The sequence below is a fragment of the Grampus griseus genome (genome assembly GCF_964374135.1).
Source record: "Grampus griseus genome assembly, chromosome: 3".
NCBI lineage: Eukaryota > Metazoa > Chordata > Mammalia > Artiodactyla > Delphinidae > Grampus > Grampus griseus.
In genome coordinates, this window is record NC_139019.1 from 41,760,687 (window position 1) to 41,781,843 (window position 21,157).

Sequence of the window (21,157 nt, forward strand, 5' to 3'; positions counted from 1 at the left end):
CCTGCGCGTCCGGAGCCTGTGCTCCGCAACGGGAGAGTCCACAACAGTGAGAGGCCCGCGTACCGCAAAAAAAAAAAAAAAAAAAAAAAGTGTTTGGCCCCCTGCCATCAGTCATGTTCAGGGTATATTACGTCCCCTCTCTGTTTACATCCTCTCGCTCCCATTACTCAGGGTCAAAGGTGAAGTCGAAAGCCCTCCCATGCTGGACCTCCCTAACCTCACCTCCTGCCCACCGCGTGTGCAGCTCTAGTCACACTATTCCCCTCACAGTGCTGTTTGTTTGCTCGTCCCTCTGCCTGAATGCTCTTCCTCTATGAACCTGAACATTAACACACACACACACACACACACACACACACACACACACACACACACACACCACTCAAGTCCCCAGCATATTCTATCTCCCTTTCCTGGTTTATTTTTCTCCATAGCACTAACCTTGGTTCAACTATCTTATTTATATAAATTCACTTATTTATTTTATTTATTCTCTCTCTCTGTCTCCTTGTTTCCCCCACTAGGAGAAAGGATCCATAAGGACAGGGATTATTGCTGGGTTAGTTCACTGCTTTATTCGCAGTACTTAGAACTAGGATACCTGACACATAATGGACACTCAAAAACTACTATTGAATGAATGAAGGGCAAAAATGGCCAAGCGCTCTCCTTCTCTGAGTCACTCAAAGTTACAGCCACGAGTTGTTAGGTTATCACCGTAAGTGAAAATGATCATGTCTCAAAACCTAGAGACCTCAGAAGTCCTAAAGGAAGAGAAAGTGGAAAGGGCTCATCTGAAGAGCAGGAACACACAGCCTTGACTGTGAACAAGGTTACACGATAACATGGATACTACAGGGAACACACACGCTTGACACAGATTTCAACCAACCATGCTTAAATATACACTTCTTACAAAGCACAGACAACAATGAATTGGCTAAGACAGAACCAAAAGTTAGTGCTCAGTCTCTCACCCAGAGTGCACGAAGTGAACAGAATTAAATTCAGCTCACATGAGAGCAAGTGGTTATCTCGGACAGTTTGTCCAGCCTTTGAGAGGGAAGCTATGATTAAGAGACGGCTGCACGTAGTCACTAACGAATCACCTTCCCTGGGTCCCCAGTTGAGAAGCACCGAGTTCTACGGTCTTTTCCACCCTCAGCAATCTCCGCTTCTCCCCATGGCTCCCTAACACCAGCTGGTTAAGTCTAACCCTGTTGACGTGTAACTCAAGGCTCTGTGCAGTCTGGCCCCAAGCACCCTCTGGCACTCCTCTGCCCGTGCTAGAGCCTTGTGGACCATTCCGCAGCCCCCAGGAACCATGCCCTTCAGTGTCTCCACGCCCTTGGCCCTGCAGTCTGCTTTGCTTGCGTTGCTTTGTTTTCCGTCTCCACCTCCGTTATGTCCTTGCTCTGTCTCTCTCTCCTCAAAGTCTAGCTTAAACTTTATTCCCTCTGTGAAGCCTTCAGTTAGAGTCAAATGTGACCATTCTGCACTCCTGCAGTACCACTGTGAAAGTGCTCCATGAAAGATAAGAAGCGTGTGCCTAATATTAAAGTTCATGTGCCTGATTCCCCCACAGCATTTCTTGAGGGCAAGGAATATGTCTACTTATCATGGTAACCTCACACAGGAACTTGAACAGAGTAGGTTTTTAGTAAAAGGATTCAAGTCACTTGATGAGGTGAAATCCTCAGAAGCAAAATGAAGCAGCACACATGGGTTCTTAGCGAACTGGACAAGGACACCCAAAGATGCTAGGTAGCTGTTCATGGTTCCCAACCTGAAGAGTGTGTATTCCTAGGAACTTATAATAAAGGAAATAATGGGGATCTGCAAGCTACTTTGCAATATTTAAAAAGAAAGGATGGAAATCATTCTTTTATTCATGATAAGAAAGCAAAGTATCACAATAATACCATTCTAACCCAAAGCAAAGAAACCTGATAGCAGCCCAGAGTTAAGTCTGATTATTTTATGCTTATCGGACACCAGATTGTCAGTTGTGTCCAGCTGCTTGATTGCAGGGACTGCGCCATTTCAGCCACTGACAGCACTATGCTTAGCATAGGGCACAGCACAGAGTAAGCACTGATTGATAAGGGAATGAATGAATGAAAACATCCACTAATGATTAAAGCATGCCTGTATTAGATCGCTGGGTGTTATACCTTGAGAGGGGATGGTGTGGAGCTCCTCTAGAACTGGGCAGCCAGGATGGTGCAGGGGCTAGAAACCTACAGCATATAAGCAAAAGCTAAAGAAACTAGAGTTCTTTAACCTAAAGAAGATAAAATTCAAGGGACTTTGATAATTTTTCCTTTCAATATTTAAAGAGCTTTTATGAAAGGAGGTATAATTTGTTCTGTGAGCTACCAGAGCCAGGACCCAGGAGCAGAAGTTTCTAAGTGGCAGCTCAACATAAAGAAACTTCTAACAACTGGAGTGTCTTTAAACTGGAAGGGCCCATCTCAGGAAGCAGTGAGTTCTCCATCACTGAGGATCTTTAAGCAATGACTAGATGACCTCTCTATGGGGTTACTGTGGAAGGGCTTCTCCATCTGTTGGGAGGTTGGACCAGATACCTTCTAAGGTCCCATCACTCCCGAAAGTCCATGATCTAAATGATAAATAGTCAAGTTTTTTCTCTTATCTAACATACCCAAAACCAAACGTATCCGCTGAGAGCTATTACCTGTTTCCTGGTAAATTTCATTAGCTTTACTCTTGGAAAATGAGAATTTTCAACATAACCGTGTTTTGGTGGTTTGAGTAGAACGAATTCACAGTCAAGTCCCTCAAAATGTTTGCTTGGAATTTTGAAGTAGTCTTCTGGAAGTGCTTTGGAACCACCTTCCTGGACTGTGACATTTTGTACCGCCAGAGGAATCCACTTAGGGACAATATCCACCAAGATTTCAAGTCTACTCACAGCTTGGAAGCCATTCATCACATCCAGTAAAAAACAGTCCTGTTGTTGGTCAGGAGTTGTCTGTACATAATGGATATAACCATCATCAATGTCCTGTTGTGTAAAAATCAAAGGTGACTTTTCATCTGTACCAAGCTGCCCTCCTCTGATAAAGATCTTTGGAGGTATCCATGCACTGGCGGAGTTCTAACAATGAACACTGCCTCTGACGGAATATCATCTTCATGCCCAGCCTGAGTGCACATTCACAACACACAGACAAAAAGAAAAACATTAACACATGAAAGAGTCAAGACCCCTGATGAACCAAATTGTTTTGTATTAACGTCCACAAATGGCTTAGGTTACAATTCAGGCAGATACACAGTTTAAGCCCCGGTCTGTTCTGGTGACCATGCTAATATTTTGAATTTCAGCCCTGGTCACAAAGGAAAAGCAACATTTGAACAGCTACTAATGTACTAACAAGGCATCATTCACAGTGGCAAGAGACCTAGGACTCAGAAAGTTGTGCTGAAAGAAATAAAATGGTATAAGGAGAAGGAATAAAAGATGGTAGAAGAAATAGCAGCTTACTCACTGAAATTGCAAGACTTTAGAGGAAAGCTTATTTTTAAACTAGTTCAGTATTTTCAATATACATTTAATTTTACGGATTCAGCAAAATCCATCTCAAAACTGTCATTGTTACTGATTTATAGTCACTGAACTATATACACCCCCTTGTGGTGAAACTTTAACTCTCCAAGATCCTGAAAAAGAATTGAGGAAAGCTGGTAGGCCACGTATTCTTAGTCAAAACTCATTATTTAGTAAACTGCTTCTGATTTGAATTCATTTCTACTTGATGTTATCGGCTGTATTTAGCAAGCAGGAAAACTCGTTTGCAGTCCTGAGGGTAGATTCAGAATAGCCTGCATTTGTGGCCAATTATCATAAATCACAGTTTCCATACCCTGCACAGATTACTCTCTCCTGACTCTCAGCAGCAGGGCTGTGCTACTGGAAGCTTCCAAGTTGGAGCCTCAGGAAACCAGGCAGCTTCTGGTATGAGGTCTCACCCCTGGCCTTCCACTGGTCTAGGCCAATCTGATCCATCAATTTCAAGAAATTACACAAGGCCACATTCACAGCTAAGGAAATAAACTGTGTAATATAGTATCCTCTTCTATTTTAGGGATCCTTTTTATGTCTGTTAAATTACCCTACTCGTTTATACCCGGCTTCACCGCATTACAAATGTAACTCAGACCAAATGAAATACTGGCAGTGTTGCCGTGACAAATGAAAAAAGCAATGACCTCTTCATTTACTATAATATATACATTCCGTCCTCCTTCTCAGGTCATCCTACACCAAACATACATGCATACGCGTGTGATCACGTGCACACAGCTTTAAAATGAGGCTTAGGATAATTTATATTCCATTTCTCCCTATAGCACAATTAGCAGTATCAAAATCATGAAACCTTCTAGCTTTTCTTCTCAATGGCATCTACATTTTTTCAAAGTCATTCCAAATACCAGGAGAGAAATCAAGAGCCTTCCTCTACTCAGTTTTACTGGTTTTCCTTCTTCAACCACAAGGGTCTTGCTGTGCAGAATTTGGGTGTGATGTTGGTGGCTTTCCGAGTCCACTTGCATGTACACGCCCACTTCTAAATATGTATCTTTAACTTTCACCGTCAGGTTGAACACATCGAAGCTGCCACTGCCGTCGTGTCTATAAATCACACGTCCTTGCTTCAAGTCATGCAGGGAAAATGAGCCGGGCCCTAAGCTGTTGACCAGCACTCTGCCATGCTTTGGGGGACACGGGATGTGGAATTTGATCTCGTGGTCTGTTCTGACATCTTGGTTTGTGGTGACACTGAGGTTGGCTGTCGTGAGGCTGCTGTCCTTTCCTCTCTGTACCAGCAGTCCTGTGTTGTTGGCTATGCGGACACAGAGATCTGACACACTGACCTCGAGGAGGGACGATGTGTAGTGGACGCCATCTGTCACAAACAGCACAAAGCGGGCCGAGTCTGCGCCCTGATGCCTGAAGAGCACATGCCCTTCCCGCAGGTCTTCTTGCCTGAACTGGTAGAGTTTCTGAGTCAGGTCACTGGCTTGCACCAAGTCCCCATTCGGGATGCCCCACCGGGTGTAGAGCAACTGCCCATCATCAAAATCTGCCTCGGGGTCATGGTAACAGAGATTAGCTAGGGTCAACAAGTGCTGGCCGTTCCACACGACGTGAAAGACCTTATCCACCGCACACACTGGTTTCTCATCGTTCTTTAACTCCACAGAAACGGTGACTTTAATTTCTGTAGACAGATGCTCTGTATCAAAATTCCTGGCCACTCCCTCTTGGCCTGGTCCTGCGGTGGAGGCCATGAGGAGGAACTCGTCACACTGGGTCTCAGAGTCATCGTGCACGTACATGAGCCGCTCACCCAAGATGTCTTGATCAGTGAATGTGGTGATACTGTCATGACTTCCCAGAGAATCTGAAGATCGAGTCAGTTTCAGCTTCCCATGTTGAGGACTCTTGGTGATTTTATACTGGAAAGTCTGACTGTCCGAGGTTTGAGCAAATAACTCCAATTTGGTGATTAATTTCTCTTCTCCTTCTTTTACAAATAATCCTCTGTTCATTACAATAATGCGCCCCTTATCTGCTTTAAAATTTATTCTGAACATATAATCTTTTGATTCCATGTGTTCTGCAACCATGAAGAACCTAATAGTGTCTTGTGAATGTGCCCTGGGCCTTCCCTGTGGTTCATAACTTATCTTAGAGTCTGTAACATTTTGTTGGCTGAAGACTGAGTTTGTTTTTAGAAATTTTGTGCCAAGTAGCAATTTTCCTTTCTTAGGTGGGGTCAGTAACTTAAAATGAAGTTCCCTCTCAGCTACTTCCACACCCTCTGTCACAGCCTGCAAATGATCAGAATTCAATACGTGCCTGTTTATTTTACTGATCTCAAGAGGAACATTTTTCAGAAGGGTAAACTTCAGCCATTGTACCATAACCAGAAACATCAGCTTTTCACTGCTTTTTCCTTCTATGTTAATTTTAAAGTGATCCGTAACATTTTCTAGCTGCAATTCTTTGAATTTACTACAGTACCGGACCTGACCCCAATCAACAGAACGCTGAGAGAAGGTACTAGTTTGTTTCCACTCGCCACTTGACCCCTGCCACTGAACCTGGCCATACCGAGGTGGATGAGTGATAACATAGCGGGTGTCCACCTCAGGGCCTTCACCATTAACCTCCACCAACAAGTTGCTCTGTGTAATCAGAACCGTGCCACCCTGCCGTATGACCACACTGGTTCTACTGGCCACTGCAAAGTCCCAAGGAATAGCCATGACCCGTAACACCACTGTATTGCTAACCAGCTCTCCATCACTTGCTCTCAGAAGGATCCAGGAGTTCCGATGGCCCCTGTGCACATACAAAATGTTGCCATCTCTTAAATCCCCATATGTAAAACCATTAATGGCTCTCCCAGGATCATTGGTGTTTTCTAAAAACCCAGCATCTGAATTGAAGTTGCAAGAACTGAGAAACTAAGACTCAAGGAATCTGTGTCTGGGTCTGACACATGTATGATATTTGGAGTCAGTCGTTTCTTAGAGTTCTCACACACGAGAAGCAAGTTTCCTTCGGGGAGCTTAAGATTTGGGGGATCATTTACTGGAACGGCAATAATGTTAAACACATATGAAACATGTCCTTGAAGATATAATGGCGCTTCCTTCTTGCTGTTGGAAGAGACAGAAAATGTGAAATAATCCCTAGGTTCTTCTGAACCGTCACGGACATACCAAACCCTTCCTTGCCCCAAATCTAACAGAGTAAAAGCCTTCTCCATTTCCTGTTTGGGGGAAACATCTAATCGAAGGAACCCACGAATAGGCATCTCCTTTATTTTAAATAGTATCTGAGACTGATGGAAACCCAAATCCTTCAACTCCACATCCACCTTCATATGCCTTTGTTCCAGTAGGGCTTGCCCACCGTCTTGGACCTTCAAGTTATTCAGAACCAAGCAATAGCTACTGGCTTCTTGAAGAATAGGCTTGCCTACCTCAGGGTCGGCCGTGGAAAGGGGAACTTCTGCCTGAAGCAGCTTTTCTGTGGTTGTTACAGAAGGGTTTTTGTTATCACCACTCTTCATGTTACACCCAGCAGATACATCTTTGGAAATAGGGCATCCTTTAATGCTTTCTTTTCTGAGTTGGCTTCCAAGCCTCTTAAGCAGCCTTTGAAAGAGATTCCTTGAGCACATTTCCTAGGCACAGAGGCAAGTTCTAACCTTTTAACTTCTTCTCCCTTGAGGCTATCAAGACCTCCCACGAAGAGAGGGCCTTCAGATACAAACGGTTTGCTTTGTAAAGGCAGCCATGTCCTTACTCCCTGTTCATCCACCATCAGGTCCAGATACCTTTCAGTGAATCTGAGTTGAATAACGTGCCACTGGTTGTCACTAACTAAGCAAAAAGAAGAGAGCGGAGTGTTATTCTTATTCCTTCCTACATGAGCCTTCAATAAACCTTTAACTATTTCCAAAGCAACAAAATCTCCTTCTCTACCTGACTGAAATAAAAGCAAGGCTTGTTGAGTTCCAGTCTGCAAAGCAAATTCAAATAGCCCATCCCCTTGCACCCTCCATTCTGGGAAGGAGACATAGGACCTGGAGCTAAAGAAATTGATGGCTTCATCCTCCACTGCAAAAAATTCATCATTGCAGCCTAGTGACACCTCATAAACTTTCTTAAAACCAGGGTAAGATCTAAGGGATGTTAAGGATCTCCCTCTGGTTAAACACCACATCCTCCATACATCCACGGAAATTGGGGATCTCTCCATCTAGGCACGGGACGTCAAGTCCACCGTGGCCTGCTACGTAGATTCCACGCTGACAGTGCAAATCGTGCATCCCGCCGGGGATCTGGCCAGTCATCTCATAATGTTTGTCAATAACCAGAGAGATATTATCCTTAAAACAGTACAATTCCACTAAATGCCAAACCAAGTCATCCACACGAAGTCTTTTCTCAGAAAGGAGCCCTTGTTCACCTGTCCCCAAATTAACTCTCACCTGAAAGAGAAAGAATCATAATTAATCAATCTCATCTCATAGTGTTTTATTGAGTAAACAAGGCTATTCACAAAGAGAAAGAGAGAAACTTGGACATGGAAACTCTTCCCACATTTATGGACTACATTACATATTGAGGTTAAAAAAGTTCAGAGTTGGGGGCCTCCCTGGTGGCATAGTGGTTGGGAGTCCACCTGCCGATGCAGGGGACATGGGTTCATGCCCCGGTCCGGGAGGATCCCACATGCCGCGGAGTGGCTGGGCCCGTGAGCCATGGCCACTGGGCCTGTGCGTCCGGAGCCTGTGCTCCGCAACGGGAGAGGCCACAACAGTGAGAGGCCCGCGTACCGCAAAAAAGGAAAAAAAAAAAAAATTTCAGAGTTGGAACAGTTAAGACACGCTGATAAAATTGGAAAAGATCTCAACACTTACATATAGCACCTGATTTTATTCTAGTGAAATAACAGTAATCAAATGGATAGCTATCTTGTTCTCTTTTCTCTCACTGTTTTTCCCTCCAGTAACTAAAGGCTTATACATGTTTAAAGATTTTGTTTTTAATCTTACCCGTAAGTTTCCTGATAGATGTTCTATCATACAGTAATCATTTTCCCCAGCTGCAAGAAAAAGTAATCCTTGTGGTTTGCTGGTTTGAAACTTTAATTGAAGAGATAACTCAGAGGAAACTTCTATGATGTTGAGCCCCACATAGCTTTCACCATAAAAAGATGCTGGGGAAAAAAAAAAGTTAGTAAAGTTATTACACAATGACTATTCCATTTATATTGTCATCTCCCTTCAGAAGAGACCCTGCCAAAGATAGCTGCCTTGCACAAGCCCACACCTGCTTCCTGGGGTAGCCCACAGATCTGTTGTGGGGAAATAAACTCTCAGTGTTCTCCTGCTCCAACTCAGGATACCTCTGATGGGTCAGTCCCTCTTCAGAACTCTCAAGGGGGTTGGCCGAGGCTTCCACTGAAACTGAATTGCAAATCTACTTCTCCACCTACCCAATTCTGCTTCCTTCCCTTCCACAGGGGTTAATCCCAAGTCACTGGCGGTGAACCGGTGTAACGGTGGAAGGGAACACATTAGCCAGTGCTGAAATATCAACCTATGAGAAATATAGGGCAAGTACTAACTATGAGGACGATGGAATTGGGAGTCTATTGCTAAGTCTGAATGAAGCTTTGGAAAAGATAAGGAAAAACTAGGAGAGATTAGTTGACAATTACAAGCCAGGTGTGAAAGCCAAAGGGCTTCCATGGTAGTACATAAAGTCCTTCTTATCTCCTATAGTGGGTGGGCAGGGCAAGGTGAGACTCCCACCCAGAAATTAGTCATCAGAGCATTCAGCATCAAACTAAGTCAAAGTTCCAACCATGTCAGGCTACCTCTGACAAGTCTATGGCCTTGTTTGGTAAAGAATGGAACCTTGACAAATGGAATGGGGACATCTGGATTGGTGCATTCAAATATCCTGGGTCCCTAGACCCTCCTGAACCCTCTGAGCCTGAAGAAGGGACCTACCACCCTGTTAAGGTGATACTCCCCTTGCTTAAAGCGGATGCAGAAACCTCTCCCCACAAGGAACATGTAACCTCTGAAGATACACTCCCATCTTTCTTCCTGACCACTAGGCCAAAAACAAAGCCTAAGTCATGATATAACCTGTGTGGAGACATGCTGGGCTTGATATGGGAGGAAAAGGACGAGACCCTAATGGAGCTGCGGGACCTACCCAGAATGTAGTGCCAGCAGCTGGGGGAATGCACATGGGACTGAGGGTACCTGATCAAGGGGGCAGGAACATAAAGTTGAAAAAGGGAGAGTTTATACTAGATTTGGGGGCACTCTCGAGGGATGCAGGATATAACATGGTAGCACAGACTGCAGGAAATGGTGTGAACTCACTGCTAAGGTGGATCCTGGAAGCATAGAAAGTGCAGTGACCCACTCTAAGTGAGACACACACGACAGAATTGCTCTGACGGATGGATGGTGAAAGTAGAGATTCAAGGGATGGTAGGGGTACATCCTGGATCGAGCATGAATAGGACCAGAAGGTGCAATGAGATGGTGGCCTGGAGCGCCATGTCATCCCCATTCTTGCACCAGCACGAATGCATCCTCAGCTCATGCAACTGGCTGCATGGAGAAACCCCTTATTACCAGCTGGTGGAAGGGCAAAACACCTGAGCTTGGTTCGTGGCTGAGTCAGCTTCATCACATGCATGCAAGCTGAAAAGGGACTCCAACTGCACTACAGCTCCTCTTAGTGGTGGCCATGAAAAACAGGGTTGAGGGAAAATTCTCCAAAAGGTAGAACTGTGAGTGGTACACCTAATCGCCCACTTTATATGGAGAGAGAAGAGGCTTGAGGTTAGAATAAATAAAGACGGATAGGTAGTAGCAAACAGCCCGGCCAGATGGTCAGGAGTCTGGAATGAGTAAGATTGAAAGAGCAGGGCCGAGGAGGTCTGGGAGAGACGCGTGAGTGTCAGCAGGAAGCGGGAAGATCTTTATATTGCATGTTAATGCCCACCAGGAAACATCCACCACACAACAGGCACTAAAACAACCAGGCAGAAAAAATGACTTGGCCAGTTGCCATCAGCCAGCCTCTGTCATCGGCCAGCCCTATGCTGACACAATGGGTGCGTGATGAAGTAGCCAGGGTGGTGAGGGAGGAGTCTATGCCTGCACCCAGCAGCCTGGGCCCCCTCTGACCAAGGCTTCCCTAGCGATGCTACTGCTGAATGCCCAGCGTGCCTCTCACAGAGTCCAACACCAAATCCCCAGTAGGTGACCATCCCTTGAAGAGGGGTGGCAAGGTGATGTCAATGAAACCCTTTCTTCTTGGAATAGCCAGTGATTCATTTTAACAAAAACAGACATATACTCCGGGTATATATTTGCTTTTCTTGCTTGCAGGCCGGCACCAGGCACCACTCTGAGAGCTTCTGGAGTGTTGAATTCACTAACACGGGATGCCGAACAGCATCACGTCAATCCAAGGCACACCCTTTACTCCAAAGGAGGTGTGGTGATGGGCCTAAGACCCTGAGACCCGCTGGTCCTATCACATAGTGCACCCCTGAAGCTGCAGGCCTGAGAGACTGTGCTAAAGGTACGGCTGAATCACCAGCTCAGAAGCGATACTCTATCAGGGTGGGGTTCCACCCTCCAGGACATGATCTACACTTTAAGTGAAAGATCTTTACATGGTCTTTAAATTAAAAATCTTTACACACCTCCTGCTATGTCTCCAGAAGTATAAGCTGTGGGTCTGAGAACAAGGGGCAGACCAGGAGTGGCCTTTTTGACCGTCACTCTCAGTGACCCACTTAAGGAATCTGTGTTCCCATCCCCATCAACCATAAATCCACGGTTTCAAAGTTCCTGGCTTCCAAAGGGGAATGCTTCTACCAGGGGACACAACAAGATTCTCTCTATATGATAAGTTACAGCTGCTGCCTGGACATTTCAGTCTCCTTATATCAAGGAACTAGCAGACAGGAAGAGTCATGCCTCATCTGGCAGGTAATTGAGCCTGAGTCATCAGGAGGGGGTAGAACTATTGTTACACAACGGGCTCACAGAAAAGTAGGTTGGGTGTCCATGTGGTCCCGTTGGATGCCTCCTGGTACTTCTTTGGCAGTCAGTACATAAACGCAGTCACCCTGTCCTGAGAAGAGTGTGTTGACAAGAGCTCAGAACCCTCGGGGATGAAGGTCTGAGTCACATCATCAGGTGGCCACTGAGACCAGCAGAAGTACCAGTTGAGGGTAAAAGGAATCACTGGATAAGGAGGAACATGAAGCTTATCACTCAGGTACTGTTCCCAGGATTTACATGAAGTGGATCCAGGTGATGCAAGGGGTGGACTGTGGTGGATTCCGTGATGCACCCACTACCCTTCGAGAACAAAGGACTTTCTTTCTACCCTGGCTGCTGGCAGATAGCCCCAGCATCTTCAGAGCTCCCCACAAATTCAGCTGTGTGCATTGAGACTACATTGCAGGTTGACTCCTCTTCCTAAACCAGTTCCCTTCTCTTCTATTCTCTTCCTTTCCTCAAATCTTGCTCCCAGGAACATTCCCTAATAAAGTTCCTGCGTGTTCATCTCCGTGTTTGATTCTGCTTCCTGAGGATCCCAACCTGCAATGTCTGCTTCTCATTCTTGTTCCTACCACACTGCGCACTCCTTTGCCCTAGCGTTCACCATGGTGTATTAAAATTACTTGTTTATTCATCTAGCTCCTGCACTAGTCCATAAGTTTCCTATGATCAGGGACCATATCTTTTTTACCTTCCTCTCTCCAATACCTAGAACAGTGCCTGGCACACAGGTGGTATGATGGATTTTGTTGGTGTCCCATTTAGATCCCTTTTAACAGGTTGGTGCACGCATCCTCCAGCCGATTAACTGTGTTATCCAGAAAGTTCAGTGAAATTATACCCTCTGTCCCAGGGTACAACCTCCAGCCAATGACTGAAAGAGGTGTATGGAGAAAAGTATGTAGAAAACTGTGTTGCTGTTCATATTTCAGAGCTTTCTCTGGGATCAGGCTGAGATGAGACCACATCCTTGCTTGGTTTCTTTTCCCGCCCTATCCTACTTCCCTCACTTCCTTACAGTTCTCTCCTGGTAGCACTCACTCAGTTATTCACTCACACAAGAATCCCTCCCTAAGCCTCTCTCTGTAGGGAATCCAGTCTAAGCTAGGTAGGTGGCGAGCAAGCATTTACTGAACCAAACTGAACTAACCTAGTAAACCCTCATTTTATAGTTGAGTAAACTCAGGCCTAAAGAAGTTTATGGACTTATGTAAAGTCAGCGGTTAATTAGAAACAGAGCTAAGACAAAAACTAAGCATTCCCAATCACCAAGCCAGTGTTTTTACCAAGATACGAGGTTGATACAGAGATGAACATGATCTCTTACATACTTTCTCAGATATGTATAAGCCCCCGTTCTCTCGTTAAAAACAGCCATTAATAATTAAATTCAATAAAACTAGAATGTAGGGACACGGTCATACAGTTTAAAGAAGCAGCTACACACCCACTAGCTATCCTAGTTTATCCTCCTGGCCTTCCCATTACTGAATCCCCCCACTCCAATTTCTGACAGACTTAAAGGGTGTATTGTTAAGTTTTCAAAACCAGGAAATGTTTTCTAAATCATAAAATCTACTGCTGAGAATGACTAAGTAACCTTAATAAACAACATCCCTATATTTTCCCACATTTCACCTCTGGCACTAAATCAATTCCAGTCAGCTGGTGGCTAGAAATTTCCATTGCCTCAGGGGAAAAACAGGGAAGCAGGGTTAAAACTTCTGGTTTGACAGCCTGAAGCCAGTTCGGGTCCTCACAAACCTCCAAACTGAGCCTAATTTTTGTGACCCCTAGTAAATGCCTCAAAATCACAATAAAAGGCAATAGAAGCACAAGTAAAACTGGTTCCTAGAAAAAGAAAGGCGATCTCGAGCTGCAGTGAAGGAAAAGGTGTGTTTGGGCATTTTATAGGAAGGCAGCAAATCACGCTGAACAAAAATCAGAGCAACTTCCTGGTTTTGTGTGCTTAGATAAAAGGTGAAAGGTTTGAATAGAAACCAAAGATTGGCAGTGAGGTGGGTAAGATACTTTGCATGAAAGTTAAGAACTATGTCTCTGTAATTTCTTCCAGGTTGGTAATTATATGATTCATTCTATCTTAGAATTGGTTCCCATTCCTTCCTCCAAACTATATGTTTCTGGTTTTTTTGTTTGATTTTGGTTTTGTGTTTAAGTTTTTTTGGCACCTACTATGTGCCAGGTACTATCACGGGTTGGATTGGAGAATTAATAAGACAAAGGGGCTTGCAATCTATCCAAGGAGAGAGCTGCTCAGAAAGAAGAGGGTATCCGAGCGATAGTAGAAAGTTGGTACAACAGAAGCTTGATGTGGGTCCAGTGGCGGTATGAGAGAAGGAGCGATCTAACTATTAAGCGTCTCTCCCTGGCAGATTTCAGTGTCCCATGCCATGTGCATATTCTGTCCACATATACTGCTTGTTTGGTCCTGGGGATTCAATGGTGACTGAGAAAGACTGTAAGTAAAGCAATTACAGTTGCCTGATTATTAACTGGGAAATGCAGACCACAACAGAAGCACTGGGCCTTGTCAAGGAGGGTGGAGGGAGGAAAGGCGCTTCAGGCAAGGCATTGGCTGCTAGGAAGAGCTGGTGAGGGCTGGGGCAGGGGAAGAGGAGAGAAAAAAAGGGGGGAGAGAGAGAAGAGAGGTGACTGCAAGGAACCAAAAGCCCAGTCTGGCTGAGCACAGTATAAGGAGGGGGCAGCCAGGGTAGAAGCTGCAGAGGCAAGAGGGGTCAGGGGCAAACACCATTGCATCCATCTGAGGCCTTCCTTGAACTTTCAGTTCCAGGTGAGTGTGTACAGTCACGCACACACGCACACACACACACACACACACACACACGCATGCCTGCCTGCAAACGCACATACCCAGTGCCTGGTTACTCCTTTCAAGGTTCTTATTATAATCTGATACCTTCTTAATTTGTTTTCTGGGTTATTATTCAGCCCCAATACCACACCACCCGAAACAGAATATAAGACTCTGGGGTCTCGACCACTGCTCAGCTGGCAGTGCACCCAGCACTGCTCGGCACATTAGGCACTCCGTAAATGATGGCTTTGGAAGCCAAGCTAAAGAGTTCAGACTCTTTCGAAAGAGGGCCGTAAAGGGATCAAAGAGGGAAATGAGACGGTCAGCTTGCAATTTAGAAGCTGACTCTGGCTGAAAGGCAGAGAATGGACTCAAGGGGATGGTGGGTGTGGGGAAGCAAACAGGGGGGTAGGTGGGTAGGTTCAAGAGATATTTAAAAAGTGGGACTGTCACAAGAGGGAAGAAGAGGCCAAGGGGGCAATCCAGATTAATTTGCAGATTTCTGGCTGGGTAGCCACTTATTAAGAGGCGGACTCTGGGAGGGGAGCTTTCATTTTGCGTTGTTTTGCTGTGTATATATAACAAGAAATTCTCAATGAACGTTTGGGGAGAAAATGGCTGACGGACCACCTGGATCCCCATGGGCAGGGTCCCACTTACGGGGGTGGGGGGCAGCTTACAAACTGTACTCTGCAGACAGTAAGGAAGCATTATGGTGTTAGCTGGGAAAAGACATATCGGTTCTGTGTTTTAGAAAGATCAGTCTGGTGACCGTGTGAGGGCAAAACATGAGTAGGGTAGAAACTAATTAGGAGAGTATTTCAAAGAAAGATTTCAGAACTGTTTGCTTTCACTGAAAATTAGAATTGCTTTTTCATAATACAGTATTTTTGGTAATTTTATTTCGTGCCTTTTTATGTACTGATTTTCTTCCAAATACGTTCTACAGATGATATAGCATAAGTGTAGAAGCTTATTTTTTTTAATTAAAATAAAAAGCAACAAAACAAAACTTCTCTGCTAGAGTACTTGCATTATACAAACTCCTAAGATGACATCCTAAGAGGAGGGCTAACATTATAAAACAGCTCTTACTCATGCTGTATCGTTTGAGCGGAATAACTTCACTTGGAAAGGAAAGCCACATTTCGCCCCACAAATCTATTCTTAAGAGTTTCGACAGTGTTTTACTGTGGTATCGAGGGCGTGTGCTTTGTCAAACTGAAGTTGAATATTTATTCAAGAGATAACTAACTTTATCCAGAGCACTCTAAGAAGAAAACTTACAACTTTGAAACAAATTAGCACAAACATCTAACATGCCCTGGAGACCTGACCTCCTCTATTCACTGAAAGCAAATCCCAACAGGGAAAGTTTTAAGAGTCTCTCCCACGAGAGTTAGGTCCACTAAAATTTAAGCTGGGAAAGAAAATCAATGAGCGAATAGATATTTGCTCCACGGCTGCAGGATGGGCAGTTGACTGGAAGGGTGGGAGGGGTCCCTGGCATCACGTCTCTATGCTAAATATGTTGCTGACACATTTGGGAGGGTGTGGGAGAAGCCGGTAGTAGGCCCAGGGCCACCGTGACGATGGAAATCTTAGGTTTCCAGGTAGATCCTGAGCAATCCACAGCCCTGGAATCCTTGCTAATGCAGAACAGGATTCACCGGCCTCTCATTTTTCATTCATTCCCCCAAATATCAGTCTCCATGCCAACTGCTCAGTTTGCAAAGAGAAAACCAGCACTTGCCCTGCCCATACCCCCTCTCAATGGGGCAGTCTCTAGGCCTGCTGCAAATGGTCAGGCAGACTGCGTCCCGCACAACTCCAGGGGGAGCTACTCCTGCAGATGCTGTAGATTGCTGTAGCACCTCCTGGAATGAAGCAGTGAGGCTGTCCTCGTCCCCAGCCACCTCTGGCTGAGCTGACAACTCCCTCCTTAGTGACTGCAGAGCCTGTGTCCTATCATAAATGTTCCACATGTGACATTTACACATTTTTATGTTTGCTACCCCTCTGTCTGGGAGTTTTCCAGGCCCGGCCACAGGCTTTGGAGTGAGTGCTGGAGCCAGGCTCACTGCGCACAGGAACAAAACCTTCCCTAAAGCTCCCAGCCCCTCATTCCTCTCTGATGGCACTGCCATCTTCTGACCATCAGAACTAAATGGCCCTTTATATGATCTCTTTTACTAGGACAGACACTCCCTCTATAAGCTTCCCATCGCTGCTATAACACATTGCCACTAATTTAATGGCTTAAAATGACACACATTTATTGTCTTACATTTCTGGAGCTCACTGAGCTAAAATCAAGGTGTCTGCAGGGCTGCATTCCTTCTGGAAGCTCTAGGGGAGAATCTGTTTCCTTGTCTTTTCCAGCTTCTAGAGACGGCCACATTGCTTGGCTTAGGGCCCCAGCCAGCCATCACATCACTGCGATCTCTGCTTCCATCACATCATCTCTTTTGACCCTCCTGCCTCCCTCTTATAACACCCCTATGATTGCATTTAGGGCCCACTCAGATAATCCAGGATAATCTCCCCACCTCAAAATCCTTAATTTGATCACATCTGCAAAGTCCCTTTCACCATGTAAAGCAACATGTTCCATGTTCTAGGAACTAGGATGTGAACTTCTTTGGGTGGACATTATTCTGCCTACCACAATCCCCAGGGGTGCTCTATCACTCAGTCACTCGTATTTATTGAGCACCTATCATTGTTAGGTACTGGACTCAGTATACAGAATAGAGGTAAATAAAGCAGTAGCATTAGAAAGGACCCCAGAAGCAGAAGGCATGAGTTTTGTTTGTGCTTTGTATGGCCTCTAGAGTTCTATTTTTACATTAATTTTTTTAAATTGTAATAAAAGACATTTTAACTAAAAACCTGGACTTTTTGACTTCCCTGGAAAAATCAGCCACTTGGGCCATCCTGGGACCTATTTATTCCCACAGCACAACAACTGTGAAGGGTGCGGAGGCCCCAGCTCCCAGCTCCCTCACTCCACGTCACCTCCTGCCACACCACCGTTGCTTGGCTCACCATGGCTCTCGGGCCACCGGAAGCCTTTGGGTTTGGGCGCCACAGTTTCAGGCAGAAATGACAAAGTGGCGCGCCAAGGTAGTCACTGCAGAGCCAGAAGGAAATGTAATTACAACTTCATGGGTTATTTTAGTCTAAAACATAAGAACTGAGGCTTTACTCATCTCTGCTTTACAGATTGATTGGCATCGTGCCACAGGTGGCATGTGAGACTGGCAGTGTGTCTTGTCTGCTGGGTACACAAGTCTCCCTAGGGGAGTAGCGCGAGTTCGGTAAGGTGGAAGGATGGACAGTGGTGCCCTCACTCCCTCTCTCTTTCTCCATTCAGTGACACACCACACGCGGGTTTGCCTGCTTAACTGGGTTTACAATTATATTATCTCACTGTAATTAAACAAACCCTCACAAAAAGGATCAATTGATTAAAACAATTCCTACAGACAAGTCATACATTAAAGATATATACAAATAACGCAAGGACCAGTAAATGCAAAGGAACTGGTGGTGGTGGCCCTTCTCCTCTTTCTGTACAAGCTCATTAGCCCTGTTACAAGGTCAAAGCAATAATACACTAACGAGATCTGATAAGAAGGTAGTCAAAAAATGAGAAATCATTGAACTATTGACAACATGGGTCTAGAGCTAAGAGTATATTATACCTTGAGAAAATTGTTAGTGACAGTAGTACTGAGACTTGATTTACAAATAGAGATATACTGGGGGTGCGTGCTACAGATATTCTTACTGAGACAATCTGCTTACCAGACAAAGGTGACTTCCTGCTGTGGTGAGACTCCCTGAGGACACATCACCCTGTGTCCTGTAAGGACTGAAAGCAGCATTCACCTAAGTCTTTGACAGTCTTCAAAGCAGCAGCTTGAGTCACCCAAGGAGGTAAGGAAGAAACCTAAATTTAGATTCCACAACTGGCTATTCAAGAAAAGTGCCCCAAAGCAGCTTTTGGTGAGACCTCGGTATCTGACATTTGTCATGCTATTAGCGCCAAGGGTGAAGAACAGTGTATATGTTAAATTATATATGCTATGTGATTCTTTACTCAATAACTCTCCTCTAACCACATTCTGTACCCCTCAATGCATACCCAACCTGCTGCTCTTTGCCTCATGCCCAAGTTAACTGCACAGATGAAGAGGAAAGGAGAGTAATGAGTAGGAAAGGAGGGAAATGAGCATTTATCAAGTAGTTCCCAAGCAGGTCTTACACATATTTTATTCAAGTCTCTCTGAAGAAGTGATTATCATCCCAGTTTTACAAATGCAACATCAAGACCAACAGAAGTAAAGTAATTTCTCCAAAGTCACCCTGAGAATGCATGGTGGCACCCAGATTAAAGCCCAAGTCCACCTAACTCCAAAGCCATGGGCTTTCCATCACTCTACACTGACCACTTGGATCCCTGGCTCAGGCCCCATCGCCATCCAGTCTGTCCCCCAATGCCACTCACTGCCCTCTCAGATCTCCCCGGCCTGCAACCAGCAGCTTCCCTCTCAAAGCCACCGTCACAGCGTCCCCACGCGTGGGCCCTAGTACCCGATCCACCCTGCACGCCAGGCCAGGAAGGGGCCGGGGAGGGGGCAGAGGAAGAACCAGGAAGAAAGGAGGAAGATAAAGAGGGAGGAGCTCGGAAGGGCCCCCAAACATCAGGATTGGCGCAGAGCTGCTGCTGGAGCTGGAAGGAGGGCCGCGCAAGGGTGAGAGCGAGGCGTCCTCCACCCACCACCGGAATGTTACTCCAAAGCTCCTCGTGAAATCGCCTAAAGTGAAGTAAATAAGCGTTCAGAATTGAATTCGAATGCCACAAAGATTTACAAGGCCTTTGATTGAGAGTCTGTTCTCTGGTCTCGAAAAATCTTTTGTTAAACTGAAGTAAATCTCAGAGAGCGGGGGCAGGGGGGTACTTCCAAGTGTCGAGCTCAGTTATGTAAAAAGTCTCAATAACTATGCTTTTATTAGTCATCTTTGACTTCTGAAAAGCGCCATGGAAATGTAAAGCACTTCCAACGAAGTAGGTCCGGAAAATATAAGCGGAAGCGTGGAGGGATCTAGGGAACAACAGGCCAGCCACCCAAGAATTTCGGCGAGGAGTTTAAGGCCCCCGTGACAGTCACGTGCAGCCGAGAAAGGGCCCGAGTAGGAGCTGAAAAGGATGAGAAGGGAGGACAGCAGGAAGCCTTCCTTCTGCCAGTCCGAGGGACACCAAGAGTCCGGCCCTGAAACCCCCAATCCGCGGCGAAGGCCGTGCCGAGGTCGGCGCAGGGCCCGCCCCCGAGGCTCGCGAACTGGTCGGGACCCGAGGGGCCGGGCCTCGCGGGGCGGGAGTCGCAAGTTTTCCGCGGAGGAGCCACAGGCACTGCTCAGAGCCGAGCGGACCCCGACCTCGGCTGCCCGAAGGCCCTGCCTGAGAGTCCAAGTCGCGGTCGCCGCAGGGCTCACCCGGCCGCGGCGTCTCCCGAGGCCCCCGGAGTACAGGGGAATCCACGCCCCCCGAGCCGCCCGCCCTTGCCCCCCCTCTTCTAGCGGGCTCCGCGCATGGCCGGCCGGGGAAGGGACGGGGAGGGGAGGTTGGGGGGCACGTACCTCCGAGCGCCCCGCGCTCCCCGCAGAGCCCCAGGCAGGCGGCGAGCAGGACGAGGCGGCGGGCCTGGAGCCACCCCATCCCGCCGCAGCGACCCCACGCTCGCTCCCGGGCGGCAGCCGAGCTACCTGCGCCGGCTCCTCCCCGTCCGCGGCCGGGACCCGGAGCCGACCCAGGGGGCGTCGCCCCCAACCAACGCGGGGGGCTGGGCCAGGGCGGGGAGAGCCGCTTGCAACCCGCAGCTGTTGCGCCCCATCACGCTCTGCCCGGCTCCGGGGTCCGCAGCGCGGCCGAGGAGGGCCCGCTGCGGGGCCCCAGCGCCCAGGCAAGGTCGGTAAGCAGAGAGTACGCGTCCCCCGCCTTGCCGGGCGAGTTCTGCAGTGGAGTTGAGTGTAGAGCGGGCGCTGTTGAGAAATGGAGGCTGGAGGGAGAAGCGTTCCTGGCGGAGGTAGGACCCAACTTAACACGGCTTTAAGGCACCAGAGTGAGCCCCTGTTTATTGCTGAATCCCCAATGCATACCTGGTGCATAGGCACCGGCAGTCGTGTTGGATGAATGAGTAAGACTTAAACACGAACTGGACCTCTGTTTTTTCCTTCTTAAAACATGGAGAGTGCACCAAATCTCTAAGGTCCTTCCAGCTTTACCATTCTCACTTTCAAATTCTAAACAAATGCAAAGTCTCTCCACAAGGAATGTATTAGCACAGAGAATGACCCCACCCAGGGCTGGCTCTGTGTAGCTTGTGCCTGGTGTCGGAAGGCCGGGCTGATCCAGGCATGCGGAATTTCTCCTGGCAGCTCAGGTATCCGCATAAATGTAAAAGCACGAGCAGTGCGGCGCAAGCTTGCCCAGAGAGGCCGCAGACTGTCACCAGTGTCCCCAGGGAGCCACTACTCAGATGTCATCCCTGGTTAAGAACATAAGCTTGGTACCTTGAGAGACGTGAAGGCAAATGCCAGCTCAGATATTAATAAGTGACCTTGGTATGTGACCCTGGGCAAATCTCTTAATTGTCCC

The 21,157-nt window shown here is 46.6% G+C and overlaps 1 protein-coding gene across 1 annotated transcript in view; it reads right to left on the reverse strand.

The window, feature by feature from the left end:
- LOC309821318 (chondroitin sulfate proteoglycan 4-like) overlaps window positions 1-20,218 on the reverse strand; it is a gene marked incomplete at both ends in the record, with an annotated part of 63,368 nt that extends 43,150 nt beyond the window's left edge. Inside the window, 8 exon segments of the mRNA XM_082652524.1 lie at window positions 2,699-3,072; window positions 3,075-3,168; window positions 4,462-6,488; window positions 6,491-7,141; window positions 7,144-7,741; window positions 7,743-8,036; window positions 8,604-8,767; window positions 20,140-20,218. Of these exon segments, the coding sequence (XP_082508650.1) occupies window positions 2,699-3,072; window positions 3,075-3,168; window positions 4,462-6,488; window positions 6,491-7,141; window positions 7,144-7,741; window positions 7,743-8,036; window positions 8,604-8,767; window positions 20,140-20,218 (4,281 nt within the window).
- Window positions 20,219-21,157: the final 939 nt, after the last annotated feature.